We start from the raw sequence: 23,765 nt of genomic DNA, 5'->3' as shown, positions 1-23,765 counted from the left end.
TCAACAGACAGCACAGAAAACTGATGGCAGTCAGCACCTGAGCATGAGGGAAGCCAACAAGCATCCTGCTAGGTACCTTTCCTTTTCCCCAAGCTGTCTGGGCTGGTTGAAGTAGTTTTCCGTGTCCATGGGCTTTTATGTGTCCAGTACCTATTTTCTGAAATTTCTTATAGTGGCATGGGAGTGGAGAAGATGTTGGGGGGCTTGATTAGTTAAAAATGTCAGAAAACATTTAACAGAGAAATCAGTGAATTTTAAAGTCTTATGCAGCACCCTAGTGATCTTTAGGGATGTGATAAGTGACTGTTTGGTTGTTTTCTGCTTTGAGTGTTTGTCTTTTTGCCACTTCTGCCTGCGGGTGCACTCAGACTCCAGGCCTGTGCCCACAGAGTCTGGGCTCTCTTTGCAGCCCCCACGGGTGCTCCCATGCCTTGTGTTCTCCCGTGGCCTGTCCACAGAGGGGGAGAAGAGGGCCCTTATGTTCCTCTAAGCTGCAGCAACCCACAGAGTGCAGGGCTGAGAGGTGAAGGGCACGTGTGCGAGATTGCTCAGAGAGCTGCAGTTACAAGTGAGTGACTGTGAGTGGTGTTCACATCACAGGCAGCTGCACCCCACTGTGTGCTCACAGGCCACGCTGGTGTGGCCCTCAGGCATTCAGATGGGAGGCAGCAACAGCAACAGGACTGCTTTGTATCATCCTTCATGGACCCTGTGACCATGCTTGCTAGAGTTGGAATGAAGCTCTGTACAGGGATCATCATCCTGTAAACCCCCTCTGCCACCCTGGTGGTCTTCAGACCAGGTACTCCTCACTGTTCCCTTTGATGTTTTTTTCTGTCTCTGGTGCTCTGCCTTCCTGACTCCTCAGGGATTCACCTTACTCTTCTCCTGCACTTGAAATTGTATTTTATTCTCTTTCAAATGGTCCCAACTATGCACACCTCCACCTTCTGGAAATTGCTCATACCTTCGCCTGCCTTTGGGCTCACCAATCCATTCTTTCCCACTTCTTTCTTTCACAGAGAGTGTGAGTACTCTCTGAGGGTAATAGTAGTTGCTTTTGTCTTGTATCTAAAATGTGCTTAGTTTTCCTGAAATAAGGTTCCTCCTTTATCTTTCAGGGTAACTCATTTCTTGTTCAGATTATTCCTGGAAACACAGACCTGGAAGTATTTTGTGTTAGCAGGGGTGTATGATATCTTTCCTTTGCACGTGTGAACAGCCTCAGCCCAGTCTAAACTGGCCATGTTTGGGCATCAAAGGTAACAGAGTGGTGCATGCTCTGTGGTTACTGCCTGGGGTGCCCATGAAGAGGGTGCGTGTGGCAATTTGCTTCAGCACGGCGTATAAAACCGGCACAGCAATTTCATCACTTGCTGGCAGATTTGTCAGTACCTGACAGGGCAGCTCCTGACAGTGGATGCCTGTGGTAGGTACTCTTGGTGAGACAGAGGGTGTGCAGTCTCTGTTGTGGTAGCATGGCTTTAGGTTCCTCCTGGACTTTGCTAAATAGTAGGTCATCTAATGTATTATATTAACACCCCACCTATGTTGCATGCTGGGTGGCTTGCATCCCATGCAGCCCCGACTTTGGATGGTCAGTCCTGGAGTGCGCCTCTTTGGATAAGGCATTGGCCAGCCTGAGGTTTGTTAGAAACAGAAACCCAGTCTGATGTACATCAGGCTCTGTGGTACCAGGAGGTGGGGCTGTGCCAGAGATTTTTTGACATTTTATGATCAAGAGGTGTAACATTTTTAGCCTGAGAGACTTTTCCCTCCCTTAAATGGTGTTACTCTGTATGTGCCCTGCTGAGTTCGTTTTTCTTCCCCAGCTGTGCTCAGCGTTGTGTTTTGTTGTCTGGAAATGTGTTTCTCTGCACATGTCTGGTTCCAGGGCAGGTACCAAGATGTAAGGTTTCCTGCTCAGTCTATGTAGTAGGGCTGCTTCTCCTTTTGCTGTTGGGTTTCCTAACAAGCAATCTGTTCAGCCTGTCCTTTCAGCTGCCTCACATGTGCCAAGGACCAGTTGGGTCTGAGCAATGGGACCCCAAGGAACACTGGTCTCCAGGAAAACAGGCTTGAGTAGCTCCTCTTTGGAGCAAAGACATGGCTTGTTGTCGGTACAAAACCTCTTCTGAAGCTGAGTTTGTTAAATCCTGGCTTGCCTGCTGTCCTGGAGCCTGGTGTTGGAGTGTTATGTGTGTGTGGAGTCCTGGTCTTGTTTCAGCAAGGGGTGCTGCAGTGCTGTCTCAGTGCCTGAACCTAGAGCCCGTTTTGGAAGCTCCTTGCTGGTGCTGCAGTGTGAGTTTAGTGGGCTAATGTGGAGCCTCCTCATCTGCAGGGTGATCCTCAACTGCCCCTCACCCTAAAGCCACAAAACCAGCTTTGGACAGCCTGGCTGGCACAGACATTGCTGTAGCTTCCCCCTGGGCAAATGTGCTGGGAAGGAGGACTCTGGGAGAAAAAGAGGAGTTACAGCTGGAGTCCTCAAAGATGTGTTGGCCCAAGTGCACAGCTTCTCACTCCTGAACCCCGGCCTTTTGTCGACTTTTGTAGCCTTTTCATGGCTGAGAAGAGACCAAAGGACACTTTGTGTGTCCCTGTGTGGGCCAGGGGCACACAGGGGAGAGGGGAAGAGGACTACATTTACATGCTATAGGGAGTGCATCAAAGGAGTTTCTGACCTGAAGTGTGTATTCCATACTAGTCAGGGGATTTGGCAGTATAGTGTGGGAAATTTCACATCATGCTGTGTAATGCTGGCATTCTGTGTATTCTTTCAGTGTTGGATCCATTCCTCCAGGCATCCTCAGGTACCCAACACTGCATCTAAGCTTCAAAATTTGTCTGGCAGTGGGAACACCCTTGCTCAGTCCTTACAGCACAAGTGTCTTCTAGAATGCCATGCTGTTAGAACATGCCTGAGTGGAAAGACAGATTATATTGACCCGAGGATATGTTAAATGACCTGAGGATTTGTTTAACTGTGGTTACACAGGGGCTGGAGCTGACCCCAGCTAGGGCTGCTGTTCCCACTCTCCTGCCCCTTCTGGCATATTCCTCTCCTCTTCCATGCCTGGAGCCTGAGTTTGTGTGGTGAGTTAGTTCAGGGATCTCAGCTGACCAAAACTTGGTGGTGGAGATGCGACTGCACTTCAGCCTGCTCAGCTGCCAAACTGATCCATGCCGTGTGAGCAGGCAGAGGTGTAGAGGACAGTGCTGGCAAAGGAAAGCCTGCACTGAAGGCAGATGGGCTGCAGCACTCTCAGTCTTGGCCGATTAAATCCTTCAAATCTATGTCCTGAAGGCAGGAAATCTCACCTCGTGTTTCTTTGCCATCAGAAGGGTTGGTCCCCATGCTTTCTTTATGATCTGTGCACTGTTCTGCTGCTGTTTCCCTTGTGCTGGCTCTGGCACATTTCTGATCCTCTGCTGAGCCAGCAGAAAATTAGTTCAAGAAAAAAAAAAAAAAAAAAGGCAACAGCTTTACTGTGAATTTAGTGAGCAGGATTGTGAGGACGATCATGGGGTATGAGGATACCTGAGCCAGAGAAAGGGAACATTGTTGGCTGTGTCTGGGAGCGTCCCTTTGCCTCTGCCAGCTCATAAAACTGCAATAGATGTTTCTGAATGGGGAACCATCCTGTTGTCCTGGTAAAACCAAACAAACGAATTTTCCTTTATTCAAGGAATCATCTTCTGTTTCTGGTCACCCAGGGTCCCTTTTCTGTCTGCTTTGTGTCCCTTGACAGTTTAGACATCTGTCCTTTCAGAGCTTGAAGAGGAAATAGTTGTTTTTTTCACCCCAAGTGTTTCAAACACAGCCCCTTAGAGAGGGCTGTAGCATTTCAGGCATAGCAAGAGCTCCGTCCCCAAGATGGGAAGATCCTCTGATGTCCTTTGGACTTCTGGGATTTGCCAGACCTGGGGCTCTGTGCCTCAGCGTGAGCTCTGAGGCAGCCTCCTGCTCCCAAGTTCCCAGGCACCACAACGGCAGGGAAGGAGCTACAACCTGCTCTGCCTCTTCAAGGAGTCCCAGGGTTTAGTTGTTTCCTTAGAAATTAAAAATAAATTTTAAAAAATAGGCTGTAGAAATCACGTTACACAACGGAAAGGAAAGACAGCCTGAGCAGGAGATACTTCCAAAGATTGCCTGCTTATCTCCACTTTTTCTTTTCAAAATAAAAACTGTTGTGCTATAATCATGCATGAAAAGTGCTTTAATAACTGCAGGGAATGGTGCAATCAAACAATTAACTTTTGATTTGTGAGCTATTTGCTTGTGTATTGGTTAGATAAAAAGATTTCTGTGATTATGTATTTGTTTATAATAAGCATCCTAAATTCTATTTTAAAATTGCATATTTTGTTAGTTTCACACTTCTTTCCATGCTACATCTACTTGGAATGAATTAAAAGTGATTCATGAAAAATTACATGCACGGGGAAAGATGTGACTTTTTGTGCAACTATCCATTCTAAATTAGCAGTTGGCATCCAGGGAAAATGTTCTGAATTTATTATGGATTGGTCTCTGAATACATTTAAGTAAGTAAAAAGTGGATCTAATGATAGGGATATTAGAAAATAATTGGAAACAATCACTGAGAACATTCTTATGCTATAAGTAGACTAGGTGCTGACACACTAATCAGTGTAAAGAATATATATGTGAGGAGTAGGATGATGGAAGTGATCAAAGTCATAGCTTTCAGTCATAGAGATTTTTCATCTTGGAAAAAATGACTGAGATTGTGACAAATGCTATGAGCTCGGTGTCACACAGAGAAGACAATTTGGGAATGATTATTTCCTTGTTTTCATGACACAAGAAATAGGGAGCATCCAGTGGAATTATTACATATAAAATGAACAAATATGACTTTTTAAAAATATGGTGGGAAATAACTTCTGGAACTCATTGTCAGGGAATTTTTCCCGGCTAAAATAAAGGAATGATACTAATGTGTCAAAAATTTGCCCATTAAAGACAGACATGATGAGGATGCAGTTTGTGGCTTGAGAAATTTTCTGTCTTTCTAAATAAAAGTTGTGTTCCCAATTTCACAATCACTGGGCATTTTATAACAGTTCCAGCATACAAGCCTGTTTTTAAAAACATTTTAAATTTTTGATTTAAAAAGTAGGTATTTTACAAGTTTAGCAATGTGAAAATCATAAGACTTTTCCCTGGTCACTCATTAAACATCTATTTAATTTTGGTACTAACATAATTTTCTAATATTCAATTTTCTAGAAAAAGTGTTCAGGTTTTGTTAGAATGAAATCGAGGGGTTTTTTTCCCTTTTGAATTCACTTTTCAAGACTGGAAATCTGAAGGAAACAGTCCCCCGAGGAGGATGGCCAAACTCAGTTTGTTCTGCTGCCATGGCAGTGGTGACTCTCGCTTTTGCTGGAGCGGTGATTGCTGTGGGCAGTGCCCACTTTCACACACAGACACAGAAAGATGAGTTACTTCTCCTCTTTACCCTTCTGTCACACCTCCCTCTGGCAATAACCACATCCCCCTGCCCTGTCCTTCCTCCTGCCATCTTCCAGGTGCACAGCTGCAGTCTGTGTCTGCTCCATGACTCCAGCAGCTCCTGGAACGGAATTGCCTATGGGCAGATGGTGGCATGAGCCAGAGGAATGTCACCTGCACACCGGCCGCAACGACAATGTGTAAATCTCGGCTAGAGAAGCTCACTCACTCTGCAAGGGCTCTGGCTGGGAGCTGTCTCTGCATGCTGTGCGCCATCCTCGAGGTCTCAGCTTGGAACTTCTCTGCCCTGTGGGAAATGGTTACTGAAACCCCTTGGTGCAGGTGACCCACAGAAAGGGGCTGGTAGAGCTCACCTAGTCCTGGGATGCCCGGGAAAGAGCATCCCTGCCATTGTGCCACCCCTGAAGGGTGTTTTCTAACTTGTTCTTCAACCTTTCCTTGGTAGTTTCGGTGACCTCCACGGGCGGCGTGCGCGAAATCGCAGGAGATATCCCGAGGCGGGCCAGGGACGTGTGCGGGCACTCGGGGACAGAGCAGCCTCCGCAGAACAGCGTCCTCGGCCGGGCCCCGCAGCCTGGCGAGGGCAGAGCTCCCGCGGATCCGCTCTCGGCCGCTCCCGGCGGCGTGCCCGGCGCGGGGCTGTCCCGAGGCGGGCGCTGCCGGGATTGCGGTCGGTGCGGCGGTGCTGCCGGCAGCCGCAGCTCACCTGGCCGCCACACGCGCCGCGCCCGCCGGGGCCCGGCCGAGCGCCGCGGGCAGCCTGAGCTGGCCAGGGTACTGACCCTGCCCGCCGGGGGCACGGCTCGGCCCGCCGTGCTCGGAAAACACTTGGCATCCTCTGGGGCTCTCACATCTGGAGTTCTTCTTTCGCACTCCTGGCAGGAGCTGCTCGGTCCCGTGCTCTGCTGAGCAGTTTATCGCTTTTTCTTTTTTCTCTTTTTTTTTTTTTTTCTTTATTTTTTTTTTTTTTTTTTTTTTTACTTGAGGCTCTGAAAGGCAGTGAGTGCCCTTCTCCTCCTGCCCACACGGAGCTGCCCTGCCCGGAGCCTCCAGGGTACCGTCCTCCTTCCGTGCATCTGTCTTTTTTCCGTCTCTTCCTTTTAAGATTTGAAAGCTGTGAACTCCTTGCTGTCTGTGTCCCTCGGGTTGCTCTTGCTGAGAATTCCCCTAGGCCTTCAGAAGCTGTGGTCTGCCACCCCTCTTCCCTCAGGGCTGGTTCAGCAGAGTGTTGCAGAGGTGCCTTTGCCTCCTTCCCTGCACAGAGCACAGCCCCTGGAGTACGAAGCACCAGGCACTGAGTTCATTCTTGAGCTCCATATCCCAGACATCTGCTCACAGTTTTAGCTGGAGTTATAATGACTGTGGGGTCCACCTCCATCTTTAGGTTTTGGGCAAGTTTCTTGGGTCCCTCACCAATCTGAGAAGACAGGACCTTGCATGTCTTGCCTGTGCTTCCTGAGTGTCTGCAGTGGCAGCTCTCAGAGAACCCCATGAAGATAACTATCAGAGTGCTCTGATTTCTGTGCCTGCATGCCTTCCCCACACTCTTTGAGGTTTGTCTGCGTGTGACTTGACATCCTTGTGGTAATTCTTGTCACGGCAGCTTTATCAAAACACTGCTCCTGCTCTTCATTCCTGGGCCTGCCCTCTGTCCCCAGGCACTGCTGACAGTGCATGCAGAGCCATGCCTGTGGTCCCCAAAGATGGATGTCACATAGGACCCACTGCCATGGTCCCTTGCACCCTCCAAGGTGCTTGCCCCTGACCCTGGTTCTGGGCCAGTGGTTCCTCCACATGGGTCCACATTTGCCCTGGCTTGGTTTTTAGAAGTCATCCAAACTTGTTTTGACCCAGCCTGGACACCCTCACAGCAGTTTAAAGAGAATTGCAGACAGCACGTTGACCATCTAGTTTCAAACCTGTCTGCCTCTCAGTTTTCTCCTCCTTCAGAGCCTCATTGATGTGTTTGGCTTCATTTTTCCTTGGGGGTGGGGGATGTACAAGTCTTGCCTTCAGTTCTGTAGGAAGGGAAATCCATCACCCAGGAAGGCCATGGGCTTTGGGTGACTCCAGCATCTCATGGTAGCAATAATCTTTCTCGTGTGGGACAGATGTTGGGTTGTGTTTCTCAATCTTCAGTTTCCAAATATTTCACACAACAGGGATTCAGGATTTTATCATTCATTAGGTGGGCAAAGGTTGGGTGGCCCCAAGTCTCACTCAGTGCCTACCCAAGAGAATGTGCAGTAAAGCACACACTTGAGGGGTCCATGCTCATTAGTCCTTCCTCTTGCTCCATCTCACTGATGCCCTTGTGCTGGATATAGAAATATTGAACCATATTTTCATGGTATCTGGATGCTGCCCAGTATCCACTCCTGAGTGTGCTAGCTGTGGGTGGAGGAGAGAACTCACATGGCTGACTACAGACCATGGGTACTTGAATGACATTGCTGTTCTGAGCAGTCTGTTTAGACAGCCTTTAGAGAAGCTCTACTCATACCAAACTGCACAGAAAAGAGGTAGAACACAGCCCAGGCAAGAAGGTGTTGTGACTCCAGGATGAGGCTCAGAGACAGAAAGATAATGTGGCTTCCAGTCCTCCACCACATGTTTGGAGGCAGTTCCCTGCCAGCCCAAGATATAGCAGATCTTTGAACCTAAGTTTGCTGAACCTGAGAAACAGGAGCATGACTTTTGGAAGCAACTTTGGTGTTTCTCGATATGCGTAACAATGAAGGAGCTGGAGAGTGTGTGTGGAGCAAGGTGTGACTCTCTTCTGACAACAAGCTTCTAGCTAGATGGGAATTGAACCAAGAAAAGATCGGTCTTGTGAGGCAAAGTGTCCTTATGCAATGGGGTGGAAGAATTCCAACTTCAATCCTTGCTTATCAGAGCCTGAGGTTTTGTAAGAAATAGACACAGACATCTGGTGCCTGTGGATCTGAACATGTTACAGAGTTTATTAAACTCATAAGGGACCTAGCAAGGACTGGTTTGCACCACTCACCTTCTGCTTAGATTGCCAGATCTTACTTGATTTTTGTTCTGCCTTGCTACTCCATCATTCCCTTTCCCCAGCAGGTGAGTAGTTCTAGGGTAGGGAATATAATATTCTTGTCTCACAATATGGCTTAGAAAATGCTCATATGAAGAGAAAACAATTGTTGAATAATCCTTCTGCCTTCTGAATGTCAGGCATTAGAAGGATACAGACACTTGTTCAAAGTCATAAGCCATGCTGACCTGTGATAGCTGCAGTGAGGATAAACAAGGTGAGAACAAGCCTTCTTCATCAGCTCTTTGACAGGCAAGGTTAAGTGGAAGCCAGGGGTTACTGGAACAGGATTTAGTCTTTTCTCATTATTTAGTGTCAAATACACATGTAACAGAGCTGTAATATAAATGTTGGGAAACTTTTTCACTCTCCTGCAAGGGAGGGGTCAGCATTGTAAGAGAGCAACAGCAAGGCAGGTAAAGGATGGAAGGGTCTGTAGGTTCTGTAAGCATACAGCCTGAGCTTTGTGTGGGAGAAAAGGAGACTTGGGCTGGGGAGGGTCACTTGATAGGTGGATCCAAGGGGTTTGGATGTGTTTACTGGGTTGCTCTCGCCGAGTGATGATTGTGTGACTGTCATATGGGCTGGAGCTGATCCAAGCATCTGGCGAAAATGGAAGCTGAGGTTTGGCCATCTCCTCTTTTCTTTCCCTTTTGCTGTAGACATTGTTCGCAGCGACATTGCCCTGGATAAGCAGAAAGGCTGTAAGATCGCCCAGCATCCTGACATAATGTTGGAGCTACAGAGGGAAAAGGCAGCTCAGATGCACTTGGTTTTGTTAAAGGAGCAGTTTTCAAACACATACAGCAACCTCACACTAACAGGTAAGGCTGCAAGACCAGCTCTGGAGCCAGGAGCTGGGTCCAGTTCTTGCTAACTCACAGCTGTGTTAAAACCCTCGGGTTCCTCACCTCTGTATGAATCAGCATCTCTCTGGCTGCCTCTGTTTCCTACCAGGGTTACTGGGTGTTGGGAGGGAAAGGACCAGCAGGAACTGGAGGTGGACTCATAAGGCCTCTGCAGCTGGCACCTATGCAAACACTCCAGATTTGGTGCCCCTGAACAGAACATTTTCTACAGTCTGACCTAAGCAGAATACCACGGCATGTGAAGTGCTGGAGAAATCTCCCTGCTAACTGTTCACGTCGATGGGGCTGCGGCAATTACTAAATTTGGAGTCCTTTAAGCTGCAGCTGATTTTTTTTCTTTCCAGAGCATGCACTTTGTGTGAACCCAGTAAATATTAAAGAGCAAATATAAAGGGATAATGGCCTAGACAGAGATGAGAGGATACTCTTTTTCTGGCAACTGTTTGTATTATCCAGGGAATAGAATCTCGATGGAGGAGACTGCCACATTTTGGATACACATTTAATGGTGCTTGTAAAGGACTGATGTCTTCAGGCAGTGAGTGGGCAGAAGGATGGTATCCCAGCAGCCAAGAGGGTCCTCTCATATCTCTTCGCGTTATCACTACAGCTGGATGAGCCACAGACGATGGGAAAGAGGAAGAGACTAATAAATCAAACGAGACCCCCTTCTCCTCTTGACAGGCCCCTTTCCCATGAAAGGCAGGCAGGCATCTCATTTTTATAGGAGACAGGGCCCTGTGCTCTGTCTGGGGAGGAGATGGCAAAACCCATGGTGGCCCTCCCCTGCTGCTGGGCTGGGAGAGGCAAACCAGTCCTGCACAAGCTCTCCCACTCTGCTGCCACCCCTGTTTCAGTGCCCAGCCCCTGCCTTGAAGCCAGCATGGGTCTGCATCCTCACCAGTGAGCTCTGCCTCTCCTGGGGACATCAGCTGTGTTGGAGCTCTCGGGGACCCCACGGAGGTCGGATGGTGACACCAGCACTGTGGAAAGGCTCAGCCCAGGGGTCACTGGATATCGGGGCCCTGAGTGTAGCTGAATCACATCATTCCTGAAGGTCCAGCATTTAAATGGGATCCTCAGAGCCGTTTCTCATTCTCTGTAATGTAATCCACTTGGCTGTTTATTCCCAGTACAACTGCTGGAATCAACATTGTCAGCTTTTCCCCTGACAACTTGCTTACTTTCCACTAAACAAACTTCCCTCGAGAAGTGAAGCTGCTCTCCCCTATCCTCCTTCCCTTGCTGCTTCAAAAGCTCTCTAGCATTGTTCACATTTTTTACAGAACCTGCAGAGCAGAGGTGCTACCTGGTTATCAGCTTAGCTCTTAGCCTTTCCAAGTGTGTTTACAGGATAGTTCAGAAAGTTTTAGCTCTAACTCTCCAGGGTGGAGAGAGCAATTTCACCAGAATATTACCCAAAGAACTATTTTAATGTTCTTTAACTCCCTTTGAATGTGAGCAGAGCAACTTCATAATTGTTATGAAGTTTAATCTTTTATTTCATAGACATAGTCTGAGAACATGGTCTCTAGACAGCTAAGCATAATATTTAACTGGAACTCTACTAAGTTGTGTAAATATTTCCTTTCTCTGTGATGGATCTGGTGTTTGGGGTGGGTAAAGGGGGTTGTACATCTGTTGCAGAAGGACATTTCTTACCTTCAAAATTCAGTCAGACAGAGTTTGCTTGAGGACTTCTTTTTGTTCTTCACAGTGGGTTTGTGCAGTGCTATAGGAAGTCCCCAGGTCATGAGGCAAGGTGCAGGAGCAAGAATGCAGATGTGGTTTAGGGAGTTCTTAGTGAAGGAGGGAGTTTGCAGGGATGGAGTATCCATGGGATCCTTGAGAACAGGGATTCCCCCTGGGTGTCAGTACTGAGGAGTCACTTGGCCTCATGCAGTGCACGCACTGTGGATGAGCTCCAGTGTCCAAGCCAGACTGGAGCAATACTGAGCCCCACACCTCTGTGTGAGAGGGCTCCTACTGCTGCTGGTTCTTCAATTGTACCCAAAAAATGTAAATGGACTATCTTGCCCAAAGTCATGTGAGAATAAAGGTGCTTTATGATGGGATAGCTCCTCTAGGAGAGCTTGAGAGTAGAAATACTACTGTGTGGCATTTTTATTCCCATATCACTGCCACTACCACTCTAGTGGTCTGGATAAAAAGTCCCATTCCCTTCTTCCTCCTCTTCCTCCTCCCCACAGGTAATATAGTTACATGAACAATTTGAAAGACTTTCAGGCCTCCCACTCTGCCTGCAAGTGTGGGCAATGGATTCTGCCAACAAACTTCTAAGCAGTACCCTCATGGGTTTAGGAATGAAAGCTCTTAGAGTGCAGGGCATGAATCTGCAGTCTGTGGCATCAATGTAACTTGAGGGCTTTTCCAAATCTATTCACCAGTTGCACATAATTCCCAGAGTGTTCCTTATTTCAGGCATCAGGCAGGGCTGTGTTGTACTGGGATTTAAGCTGCTCACAGCAGCAGGTACTTCCAAGGTAAGAGGGTGTCTTAAAATGAAATGTGTGTTTTTGTGCTAAGACACAACTGAGACTGAGTGAAACCAGGCAGTCTTTCTGGCTCTCACTCCTCCAGGAACACATGTGAGACTCTGGCTTAGAGCACTTTGGTTTCTCTCAGCGAGCCTTCCTCGGCTCCTGTCTGCGGGCTTTCTCTTGCATCGTGCCTCTGCTTTCTGTATATGATCTTTGCAGGCTTACTGAGCCTGCCTCCCTGACATGAGCAATTGCCTTTGATCTGTGACCGTGCTATTTAAATGCTGTAAAATGCTTGGAGGTTTATTAATCTGTGCTGTTTCCCCGCGGTGCTCGGGGATGGGTATCTTGTTTCACAGATCAGCATCTCTCGTGCTCCTGGGTCAGTCCGTGGTAGGGTGGGGAGTGCACAGCGCTGCCTGCCCTGCTCTGGGAACCAGCTCCCTGGGCTCAGCCCGCCCTGGGACAAGGCAGGAGAAGGAATCTTTCCCTAGAAATACTTCTTTGCTTCTTCACAGTTCATAGAGCAAGCAGCAATTATTTTTATGTTTTGTATCAGCTGGGCATTAGAAGTTGCAATTGTCACAGCAGGCTCCCGTCCTTTGCAGCCCTCAGAAGAAATGTTCAGGCGACAGGAAGGTCATTTTGGAGTCCTAGAGCTGGGTGGAGGTGGGGGGGGCCTGGAAAGCACAACTTTGGGCTGGCAGCAGGTGAGGTGTGAGGAACTGCCCCAGGCAGTGTGCGTGCAGATTTGAGAGTGAGCTGGTGGGGAGTGGGGCAGCATCAGGCTTCAATAGAATAAACCCAAGTTCTTCCACCTGTGGTGCCAGTTTGGGCTGGGGCAGTGTACTGCATTTGTAGTTTAAGAGACTGGACATCCACAGGCCTCTGCACTGTTCCCAAGTAAACCCTGTTAAGCCTGTGGAAGAGGGAACTGTTCAGGTCAATAGACACCTGTGAAAAACTGGCCCCTCCTGTACTCACGTGAAGTGTTAGGTGTAACTGAGGCTTCCCAAGAAACCAGCATGGACTATAAATTTCCCTTTAGGATTCCTCATCCAGAGGAAACAAAACAGTGCCCCACTGCTCATTCTGAAATATGGAGAAACAATTTTCTGCTGTACCTTCTGCCTGAAAGTGTGACACAGATGACTTCACTGCATCAAGAGACTGATGATGAGAGCTCTCTGGCCTGTCCTGCCACACCACATCTGCACTGAGAAGCCAGGGAGGAGACTGGAAGGTGTGTGGTGGGAGCTCTCCATCCTGTAATATCATAGAGCACAGCCTCTAAAAGCAGAGATTAAGGGGGCAGACCCTCCTCACCTGGCTTGCAGGGCTCCCAGGTGACCCTCTGTGGTCACACCCTGCTGAGGGTGTTATCACTGTCACTCCCCACTGCACTGAGGGAGACTTGAAGGGACTAAACTCAGACGGAACCGACAGGAGCAGAGCTGAGAGCTGTGAAGAGTGCATTTCACTCTCTGTGTCCAGCGCTGCAATCAGGTGTTTTACACTGGCATCGCACTGCCCCATCACTAATTAGGTAGCTTAAACTCTGCCAAAACAGCAGTTGTGATCTCTCTGTGAGGTTTTTTCCTTGAGAAAGTCAACTGTTGGAGGTGTTATCAGCCGTGCAGACACCCCCTTTGCCCAAGGTAAGTGGTATGGAATATGTGGTGGTGGTGACAGAGTGCACACCCACTTTTCACAAGGGGGTTGTGTAAAGTGGCATAGTGGAACAAAGCAGGGTAGGGAGCAGAGTTTATGTGAGGCCACTGCAGAACACACATGTGTGGGAGGCACAGAGCAGAGATGAGGACAGTGTGTCTGTGTGAAGAGCTTGCTAGTGAGAGAGATACTGTCCCACAGAAATAGGTTTTTTGCTTCCCCCCAAAGACAGCGAGAACCCAGTTGTACTTGTGCTTTGGCAGGGAATCACAGGGCTCAGGTTGAGCACCTGTGACATGTGGGTTTCCTGCACTTGTGAACCTCCCCTGGTGGTTCTGTGGTTCCTGCTGAGTGCTGTGGCTCTGGGAGACAGTGGTCCTTGAGCAGGACCTGTTTGTAGGGCCTGAGGCTCAGCCCATGCAGTGCTGGCTCTGAGAGGGCCATGGCTCAGAGGCTGCCCTTGCAACAGGGTGTGTGGAGGAAGCAGGGCCTGGGTTAGGGTTAGGGTTAGGGTTAGGGTGTGCTTTTGGTGCCTGTACTGCCGGGCAGTGAGGCCACTCTGGCTATTTTTGCTGGAATTTTCCTCAGCTGGGTTTTATCCCCCAGCTACACCTAACTGCATGGGACTGGAGGGTGTGCCACCTTGTGAGGTGGTACCTGACAGGGTTGTGGCAAAGGTAAGTGCAGCTTCCTTGCCTCTCTGGCATCTTGTTTGGGATCAGACACCTCAATGTCCCGTGGTCTGCACAGCAGTGGTATGTAGCATTGCTGTTTTACTGGGTGCTGCACAGGGGTGGTCTGCACTGCACTGGCTCTCCAGCTTTCCTTCAAGGACAGTGTGCCCTGGGCTGTGTAACAGGCCTGGGAGTGCCTTTTGGATCAAGCTCTGTGCCCTTCTGTCCATCACATCACACACATTATCCACAGCACTGTACAAAATAGATCTAGAAAGGACCTCAAGAGGGCATCTTCTAGCCTTTTCCATGGCAAATCTGTACCTGGTCTCTGCTTGGGGAAAGGTGTCTGGGCAGGGGCAATACCTTTTGTGTGACCAGCTGGTACACTTGGAAAGTCAGTCAAATTCTGGGGGGCTTGAACCCTTCAAAGAAAAAAAAGTGGCATTCAATGCTAAAAAAGCACAGTGAAAAGAGTTACCCAGAACTTGTCACCTTGAATAGCACAACTGGGGTACTGGTGGAGAAGTCCTGTCAGCAAAGGGAACACAAAAATATCATCAACTCCTGAGGGGAAGAGGGGGAGAGGGCTGCTGAGAAACACTGGAGGCTTTCCTGGGAGGAAGGGACTGTAATGTCTGTAATGGACTAAATCACTATCTGCACCGAGCCCACAGTTAATGACAGCAGAGGTGCCAACCTTTTGAGGATAGTTTGCAGGTGTCTTCTGAGATCTTGGGATCAGATCCAATGGAATAGTGCTGGGAAAAATAAATTTCGGAAAACAATCTCGGGTAACTGAGTGTTTTTGTGCCATTATCAGTTGTTTATATGAGCTCATTCTGAAACAAAGTGGCTGTTTGTTTTTACTACACAGCCTTCTGAGGGTGTTTGCTGTAGCTGGAATATATTGTGTTCCTGGGCATGTAAATCCTGCAGGCTGCTGGGGCTCAGCTGCCAGGCACCAGCATTGCCCAGGTTGTGGGGACATCACTTTTGACTGATTCAAAGGAGGTGGCTTTATGCTTATTTTAAAACCTTCTGTGATGGCAGTGATGTACCCTCCCTCAGCAGTCAGCTCTGGGGTGTAATTAGCTATATCATCATGGAGTTGGTATTTTTAAAATCTCTTGCTTCAGTTTAAGCCCATGATGGCATGTCCTCTCCCCGTGGACATGGAGAACAGCTTACAGCACTCCTTTTCTCTTTGCAGAAATCTTTTACATATTTGAGGCTTGTTATCATGTTTCCCTGAAGACTTTTGTTCTCTGCACTGAAAATCTGCCTTTCATTTGCTCTTTTCTCATGTCCATTTTATTTTCAAGTTGAATGACACATGCATAGCTGATTCTGCATCTTGAGATCCCTTGCAACCCTCTACAATTTTTTTGTGGCTCTGGGTTTTGTTGGGGTTCCTTGGGCTCCCTCCACTGGGTCTGGGATGTTTTTTAAGTGCATTGCCTTGAAATGAGACTAATATTGTAGCTGAGGCCTTTCTTGACTGAGAAAAGCAGCAGGGTTATTTCATGTACCTGGTGCGTGACACTTCTGTCTGTATAATCATGGATTTGTTTTACAATATTGCTTGTTCATGCCTGCAATTTTGTGTACCATTTCCCAACCAGCTGTGCATTTCCCACATGGAATTTCATCTAGACTCTATCTTCCTAATTTTCTAATTAAAATGTTACACAAAACTGGAGGCAAAGCCTTGAGAAAGTAAAGGTACAGAACATCTGTTGCCTCTATCTCACTCACGAGACCTTGTTGCTCTATCAAAGAGAAGTCAGGTTGCCTTCACATGGCAGGACTATTACTTCCAGCCCTTCCTTGCAGATGGATTGTTTGATGATTTCTTTCAAAATTTTTCCAGGAATTGAAGTTATGTTGGCTGGCCTGCAATTTCCTTGGTTTTTCAGCCTGTTGAACATAGCCACTATATTTACCCTTTTCTGATCTTTTAGAACCTCATTTGTCTTCCAGGAATTCCTGCAGATAGTTGCTGACGGACTCCACCTATTTTAAAACATCAGACTTCTGCAGTTTTCATTCTGCTAAGGTGCTACTATACATTACCTTTCTACTCTGATTCTTTTAGTTGCATTAACTTTGTGGTCCTCATGTTATCCTTCTTTTTGTGAAGGCTGAACCAAAAAAAGCATTAAGCACTCCTGCTTTACCTCTGTGAGTTTTGACTGTTGTGAAATTCTGTCCCAGTTTATACCTCTTTGCTTCCTGAGACAGCTGTGAGGCAAACCCCTGGGATCCCCTGCCTTCTCTTACCCTAATTAGTAGTTTCACAACTCGTTTTGTGCTGACAGCATGTGTGTGCGTGAGAGAGGTCATGAAGGTGAATCTCTTTTTCAGGTGACACCCTCTAGTCTGTTAAGCCACACTTTGGCTTTCTCATTATCTGATTTGGTTATGTTTTTGTAACTGTGGGAAATATGGCTTCTTGTGACGTGTTCAGGATTTATTAAATTCAATTTACTGTCCAATTAAACTAGCCGCACAGAGAAGATATTTTATAAATTGCAAATCTTAAAATTAGCAGTTATACATACATTATAATATGTAATGTCATTACCAGAACCAGCCAGTTCTGGGTGCTGTGTAGAGAATAAAGAAAACACATAAACCTAACAGAAAACAGATTTTGGTGGAAGAGGGGGAGGGCTGACACGCACTAATAGCTTTGGAAGGGCTTGTGGCTTGTTCAGTGTCATAAAGCAATCTATTAACCTTTTCTCCCTCCTCAGGAGGTGCTGAACTCTTTGGTCTGTCTCCTCCCACCTTTGATGTAGTTATCAAATGTCTCCTGGTTACCGCTGGTGATGACTGCAGGGAGCAGTTTCTGTGCGGCACTGGGCTCTTTCGCTCTGTCCCTCTGTCCTGGTGCTGCTCCTTTGTGCTCATCCACATCAGCCTGCTGGAGCTGCCGTTTCTCCTTTGCAAGCTTCAAGCCACGGAGGAGCCTGTGAATTACCCTAATCGTACCCCTGCGTTAAGATAATTTACATCTGTTCCCTTATCTTGCTGTGTGTTTACAAAACACTGTCTTTCCCAAACTCCCTTTTCATTTGGAGCAAAATCTCACTTGCCAGCCCTCTCAGATTGCTGAAGCCTCTGTCCTTACAAAGCACTATTTTTATTCTGCCACTATTTCCCGTTCTTTTTCAAACAAGTACAAACATTCGTTTTGGGCTTCCCTGCCTGTGGTGTTTTCCACCTTCATGGCTTTCCCCAATTTTTCTCTGCTGGTGAAAATCAAACCTCAAGGAGACTCCTTCCTAGTTTTGTTCCTGTCACTTCTTTCTCAATTTTTTTTTTTGTCGGTGCATTCCAGGAACTTGAAGCAAGGCAGTGTCTGATGTCTTCCTTTCCCAGCAGATGTGTGGGCAGTTAAAGGTCCCTAATTACCAGCAGGTTCTGTGGTTCAGATGCTCCCAATAAGCCTATGCTTCCGATCTCCCTGATTGTGTAGCCTAAAGCAGACCCCAGTGTGCCAGTGTCTGGGCTCCTTCCAGTCTTGCATTACACAGCCGTTTTTATACCTGCCTTTTGTACCAGTGGGTTTCACCTCTGCTTTTGTGCTGGGCCCCAAGATCATCCAGAGCTTCTTGTGTGATGTTTCTCATCCTCACCCGGGCTAATGTTGCTTTTTCTCTTTGCCAGCACCGTGCTTAACTCTGACTTTCAACCCCTGGAGCTTGCTTTCCCTCTGGCCACCAGGTTAGAGCCCCCTTCTCCTCCCACACTAATGTAATGCCTACATGCAGCAGTCAGACCTTGTGGATTTTTCTTTCAAAGGCTGAATAAATTTGGCTCCTCAAGCTTCACTTTGCCAAAGTCCTGTCATACCTCCTGCTTGGTCCTGTGGCCACGCAGGACAGACTTGTCCATGCTGGAGGTACAAGCTCTGTATTTTTTTCCCGTACGTGTATTATCTCGTGCTTGGCTGAACTAAAGCACGCTTGGTTGGATGGTGGCCATTTAGCCATACAAATTGGATCACAGGATAAATGAAGGCTGTTTTGTTCGTTATTTACTAACCTTCATTTGTGCTATCTGCAAGCTGCCTCTAAGGATCTTGTATTTATCTGAATGATTGGTAAAAACACTGCATCCTGTGGGATGGGAAGCAAGCAATGGATAGTTTTTTGTCTCATTAGCCACTTCTGTCCATCTACTTATGCCAAATTACTTCTATTAATGCAAGTTCTTAAATCAAACTGTAACATCAGTTAGACAGGACTTGATTCTGTACAACATATGCTGGCTAGTAATTAGCTGAGACATTAATATAATGAATTATTGGTAGATTCTCATATTATATTTTAATTACTCTGTCAAGTTCTGCTGTCAGCCTGACTGGCTGCTGGTCCTTAGGTCAGCAAGTCCTGCCAAAGCAGCAGCATGGGGTTAGGGCTCACCTACCCTTCTAGAATTACTTGGCATTCCAAGATTTATTAAAAATTAGCATCAACGGGTCAGAGATCTCCGTAGTGCACTTGGAGGTGCAAATTATCCAGGGTGGGTGATTTAATAGTGTTTATCTAAAGCAGATGTTATCTAATTCATGTCTTGGTCATTAGTAAATGGTGATGTATATAATCCTCTTACGATTAAATCATCATCATATTTTTTCATAAATGCAGAGTGCCTATAGGTATATTTTCGTAGTTACACTGATAATTTTACCATGTGCACAAAAAAGCACAGCTATGTATCTTCATTTCCCTTCTTTTCTCTATATTTAAATTTCCACTCATAACTCAGAAAGGCATGAATTTTTTTTCATCATGCTTTTTAAATACTGTATTAATTTTCTATACTTTGTAATTTGCAGTTGGTTGCTATTTCTTTGGCATTACAATCATTGGTTATATTATCTTCTGTTATTGCTATCTATACCACTGAATAAGGATGGGTTTCCTGCCAAAAAACCCTTCCAGCATGGTGATGGAATATGCTGACTTTAGCCATCACCTAAAAGCAAAACAAAAACACCCCAACCAAAATCCCCTTCAAACATTCCTTTGGTTTCTTTTCCCAGTATTTTCTTTTAACTTAATTAGATTTTTTTTCAGCCTGGAGATGTTGAAGCATCTTGCGTATGTATTTTTGCTGGGATTACGACCCCACTAGCTTTGCTCAAATACAGACTTGGGGAAGGTAGATGCCTATGTGGACAGAGCAGGAAACTCTGTGCCCGGTGAGTCCTCAGCATTTTTTAAAACTTCTCTGGAAAATTCTGGCATAGCAACTCATTTTGCTGCAGTTGTAGGAGTGTTGCTGGTTTCATCCCTCCAGCCACCATTCCTGTGTGTTTGCTCCCTGTGAAAAATACCAGGATGGTATTTCCAAGCTGCTGAGGAGCTCGCAGCCCGGGATCCGGGATGTGGGACTGTGGCGTGCAGGATTCATCTGACAGAGGGAAGCTTTGTGGCTGGGTAACTGCTGGAGAAAGCAGGAGGAGAGGGGGAAGGCACGGCTGGTGAGCCTGGCTTGGCAGGAACAGTGGGATCACCTCCTGTCTGTGGCTGGACCCTGGCTCCTGCCCCACGCTGCTGCGAGGGGCACTGCCTGCTGCTGGGAACGCAGCTTGCTGCCCAGGGCTGCTTCTCCGGTTGCTCGCTCTAACCCTTTTCCCATCTGTCCGTTCATTCATTATTTACCCCTTGCTCTCTTCTTCCTTAGCTGGTTCCCAGTGCTCCTGGCTCTGGAAGGGGCTGTCTTATGGGGAACACAAGGACAGCAGCAAATATTGTTGCGCTGCTTCTCTGCCAGGTCTCCTTGTTCCACGGATGGGACTGTGTGGCATGCACAGTTAATTAAACTCTTTAACACTTTCTCCAAGTTAAGAAAAGGTCAAAATCCTGTAAGTAAGAGCCCCTTGAGTGCTGGAGTCCCCCATGCTCTGCTTTTCCAGAGGCTCATACTGGGGATGGATACATGGGGGTTGGAGAGTAACGTGAGAAGCTCTGGATATGCATGCTTTGTGCAGCTAAAAGTGGTGGGGGAAAAGTGAGGTTACAAGGTGTTCAAAAGAAATTTTGGATCTCTCTTTACTTCATTAAGTTTTATATTGGATCGCAGTGCCAAGAGACACAATCATTGACTTTCTTAAAGAAGTGAAAACCTCCATGACTTTAAATTTTCTTTTTTTCCTCTGATGAAAAGGTGGCAAAAACAAAGGTTTTGTAGGAGAAACTGAAACCATTCAAATGTAATTCTATTAACTAATTAGGGGAACTCTGGAAATGGGACTGAGACTCGCAGGCCTTTTTTTCCTCTCTTTGCTGGGGCACTCCAAGAATTGGATCACCTGGGGAAAGCATGTTTAAGAAATACCAGATGGTCTCTGCGATGCTCCAGCTGTGGACAATCACTCCCAGCCAGGCAATCTGCCTTGCTGTCGAAGCCCTCTAAAACTGTGCTGCCCATTTGTCATGCTTCTCCAATTGCAGCGCTCTGGATAGCTTCTTTTTTCCTTGTCTGGCTCTTCCTTTCCAGTTTTTATCACCCACCCCCTCCATGAGCTAATGTTGTAACATCCCTTCATTGGCTATAAATCCATTGAAGAGCCATATATAAAATATTACTTTGTTAGGGAAGATTGGGAAACATCTGTTTTTTACCCATAAGAGTCAGTCTCTACTTGTCTCATATGACGATGTGACTATTTATATATTTTTAAAGAAAAAGAAGTAGAGAAAATGGAAATCCTAGGAAAAAACTTAGTGGAGACTCTAAAGAGAGGAAACTGATTCAGCTCTGGGATTTGTTTGGAGGCTTTTTGGGGAGGTGGGGGGCACACAGGCCAAGAAATTGCTTAGATGTCTGACAAAGTAGCAGTCATACCAACTGCAGAGGGTCCTTCTGGGAATATTTCGATGTTGTATAACAGTTTCTAGGTGCTTCCCAACACACACTTGCACAGGAAAACTGTGGGTCTAAACCATTATGTATTATCTACTACACAGAACAGAAACCTGGGAACAGTGACAGTCCTTGGATTAGCAGCAGACTGTAACTGTAGGGGTGTACACACAGAGCAGAAAAAGTGTGTAGCTCTGGAGGCCTTGCGTTTAGGAGGCTATACCCCTAAATTTGTGCACCTAATTTAGGTGGTTATGCCACCAGGGCTTGTTGTCTGAGCCTACTGGCACGAACAGCATCTCTTCCAACCTGCTCAGGGCTAGTGCCCTGCTGAGCTGTCTGCTTTCCCTCACACATACAGCACTCAGCCTGTGTCTGTTTCCTTGCTGGGCAAGAGCATTGCTGTCTGAGGGTGCAGGTGTGGGGAGAGCTGGCTCTGTCACCTCAGGGTGACAGGGGTGCAAGAGCAGCATGCTGGGGCTCTGTTGTGCCTGCCATGGGCGTGACAGGAGAGTTTGGGTGGATATGGGGCCTTGGACTGGTGTGGAAAGGCTGTACAAGCAGTCAGACCGGCTTGGGGACACTTAGTTCATGCTGCTGGGGTGAGCTGTGGAGCAAGATGCTCTACCAGCTGTGCTGAGGTGACAGGAACAAGGAGCAAGTCTGTAAGGAAGGCGATTGGGAAGGGAGGATGCTGCTTTGGGTGAGCTGGGTGGGAGGCAGGTTGCACCTCCAGGAGGCTGCCTGTGGTGCTGTGTACCTTGCCTGCCAGGCAGGCACACTGTCAGCCTCTGAGCCCCTCAGCACATGAATATGGAAGAAGGAGGAGGAGACTTTGTTCTTTGCAGGTGGTGTCAGGATTTGCCACAGCTGCTTTCTGTGCCTTGCAAGGCTGGCATACAGGAATGAAGTTCTGGAGCTGCTAATGACTGATGGTGTTCCACATACATTTGTAGGATGGTTTGGGTTGCAAGGGGCCTTAAAGATGACCTAGTTCCAACCCCCTTGCTGTGGGCAGGGACATCTTCCAGCAGGCCAGGTTACTCAAAGCCCTGTCACACAGGTCTCCCTCTTTCCTGGCTGGATTCGGTGCCTTCCCCTGACCCTTTGCTGCCCAAACATGAGACTCTCCAGTCTCCTTTCCTGAGGGTCCTGGATTGCCGTGTTGGTCTGGACTCAGCTCACCCATCTGAGGTGAGAAATGCCCCAGAAGGGACCTCTTTCCTCCCTCTGCCAGCCACCCTTGCACATCCCACATAAGCTCCACGGTGGATGGCTGCCTGCTTTTCTCAGGCTGGCCAAAACCAAACTCTGTGTGTGTCTCCCCTGCTGATCTCTCTCATGCCTTTCGGCAGGGCTGTGGTTGACAGCTGTGTCTTCCCTGTGGCCTCATAACACACTCCTGCTGCTCCTTCTCCCCCTCTCCCCCACACTGGCTGCTGTGCTGCTGTCCCCTCCCACCACGCTGGAGCTGGTTATCCACCCTCATCACAGCCTTGTGCCCTTCTGCCTGGCCCTTTCCTCTTCCAAAATCCTTCTCATTCTGCCCCCCGTGGTGCTAATGGGGCCTTGAGCCCCCTTTTCTTGCCTCTGCTCAGTTCACTGACCAGCTGTTACTGAGCTGTGCTGCAGCCACGGGCACTGGCAAAAGCTCCCCAAACCCCACACAACACCCACCTCCACCTGGTGCAGACCCCTTGCAACCCTAGTGACAAGTAAAAGGTTATTTTTCAATGGTAAGATGTTAAACAGACAAAGCTGCTCTCTCTAGCAGCTGCTGTATCTTTGTTCTCTCTGTGCCAAAGCCTTTGGTTATCCCACATGGAGTGTCAGGGCACTGGTCTAAAATCTGCTGCCTGCCTCTGGCAAGCTCCTGTGACAGAGAGCTCGGTACAGCTCTGAGCTCGGGACTGGCACCTGATTGTTTTACAGGTGAACTAAAGTTCGTGTGCTTTGATACTCAGTATAGATTTGGGCTTCACAGGACTAAAGAGAAAATGTTAAATTTGAGGTGGAAACAGATAAAGAAAAGGAACTGGGGATGTTGCAAATAGCTTGGTGGGCATAAGCCGCATGGGCAGAGCAGCAGCTGGGAGGGCAGGTGCACCCAGAGCCCTCTAAGGGTCAGAGGGATGCTCTGACATTGGAAATGGTATTGGGAAGCAGTGCTGGGCACCATGTCCAGTTCTCATGCCCATTTTAGCCAAAATGCTATATGATTGGGAAAGATTCATAAAAGAGCAGTAAACGTGACCAAATCCTGGAAATAGGGTGCTATAGATAAGATTTCACTAATAATCATCTACTTAAGGAAGATTAAAAAAAAAACTTAATCATAATGTGCAAGTACCAACAAGAGGAAGAAAAAGTTAAAGGGAAATATCTTGAAATATTAGAGAAGAAAGGCAAAAAAGGAAACTATTATTTAGAACCTAGTGCAGGGCAACCTTGGAGAAATAATGTGCAGATTTATAATGCTGAGAATGGTCCTTTCTATCCTTACAACCTGTATAAATGTGCAGCATGAGTGTTGTGCCTCCTAGAGAATAGGTGATGTCGGGAATTAAATAGTCCTGAAACCAAGCTGAATTTGTTAGCCTTTGTTGA

The 23,765-nt window shown here is 47.3% G+C and overlaps 1 protein-coding gene across 1 annotated transcript in view; it reads left to right on the top strand.

The window, feature by feature from the left end:
* Nucleotides 1-23,765, top strand: part of HPSE2 (heparanase 2 (inactive)) — a 107,116-nt gene that overhangs the window by 3,492 nt on the left and 79,859 nt on the right. The window contains exon 3 of the mRNA XM_041461626.1: nt 9,224-9,385. Within this exon, the coding sequence (XP_041317560.1) occupies nt 9,224-9,385 (162 nt within the window). The remainder of the gene's footprint in view (nt 1-9,223; nt 9,386-23,765) is intronic.

The sequence above is a fragment of the Pyrgilauda ruficollis genome, unplaced genomic scaffold (genome assembly GCF_017590135.1).
Source record: "Pyrgilauda ruficollis isolate IOZ18807 unplaced genomic scaffold, ASM1759013v1 scaffold15, whole genome shotgun sequence".
Lineage (NCBI taxonomy): Eukaryota > Metazoa > Chordata > Aves > Passeriformes > Passeridae > Pyrgilauda > Pyrgilauda ruficollis.
The sequence above is the reverse complement of the archived record's forward strand: the minus strand, read 5'-3'. Positions and strand labels throughout refer to the sequence as shown.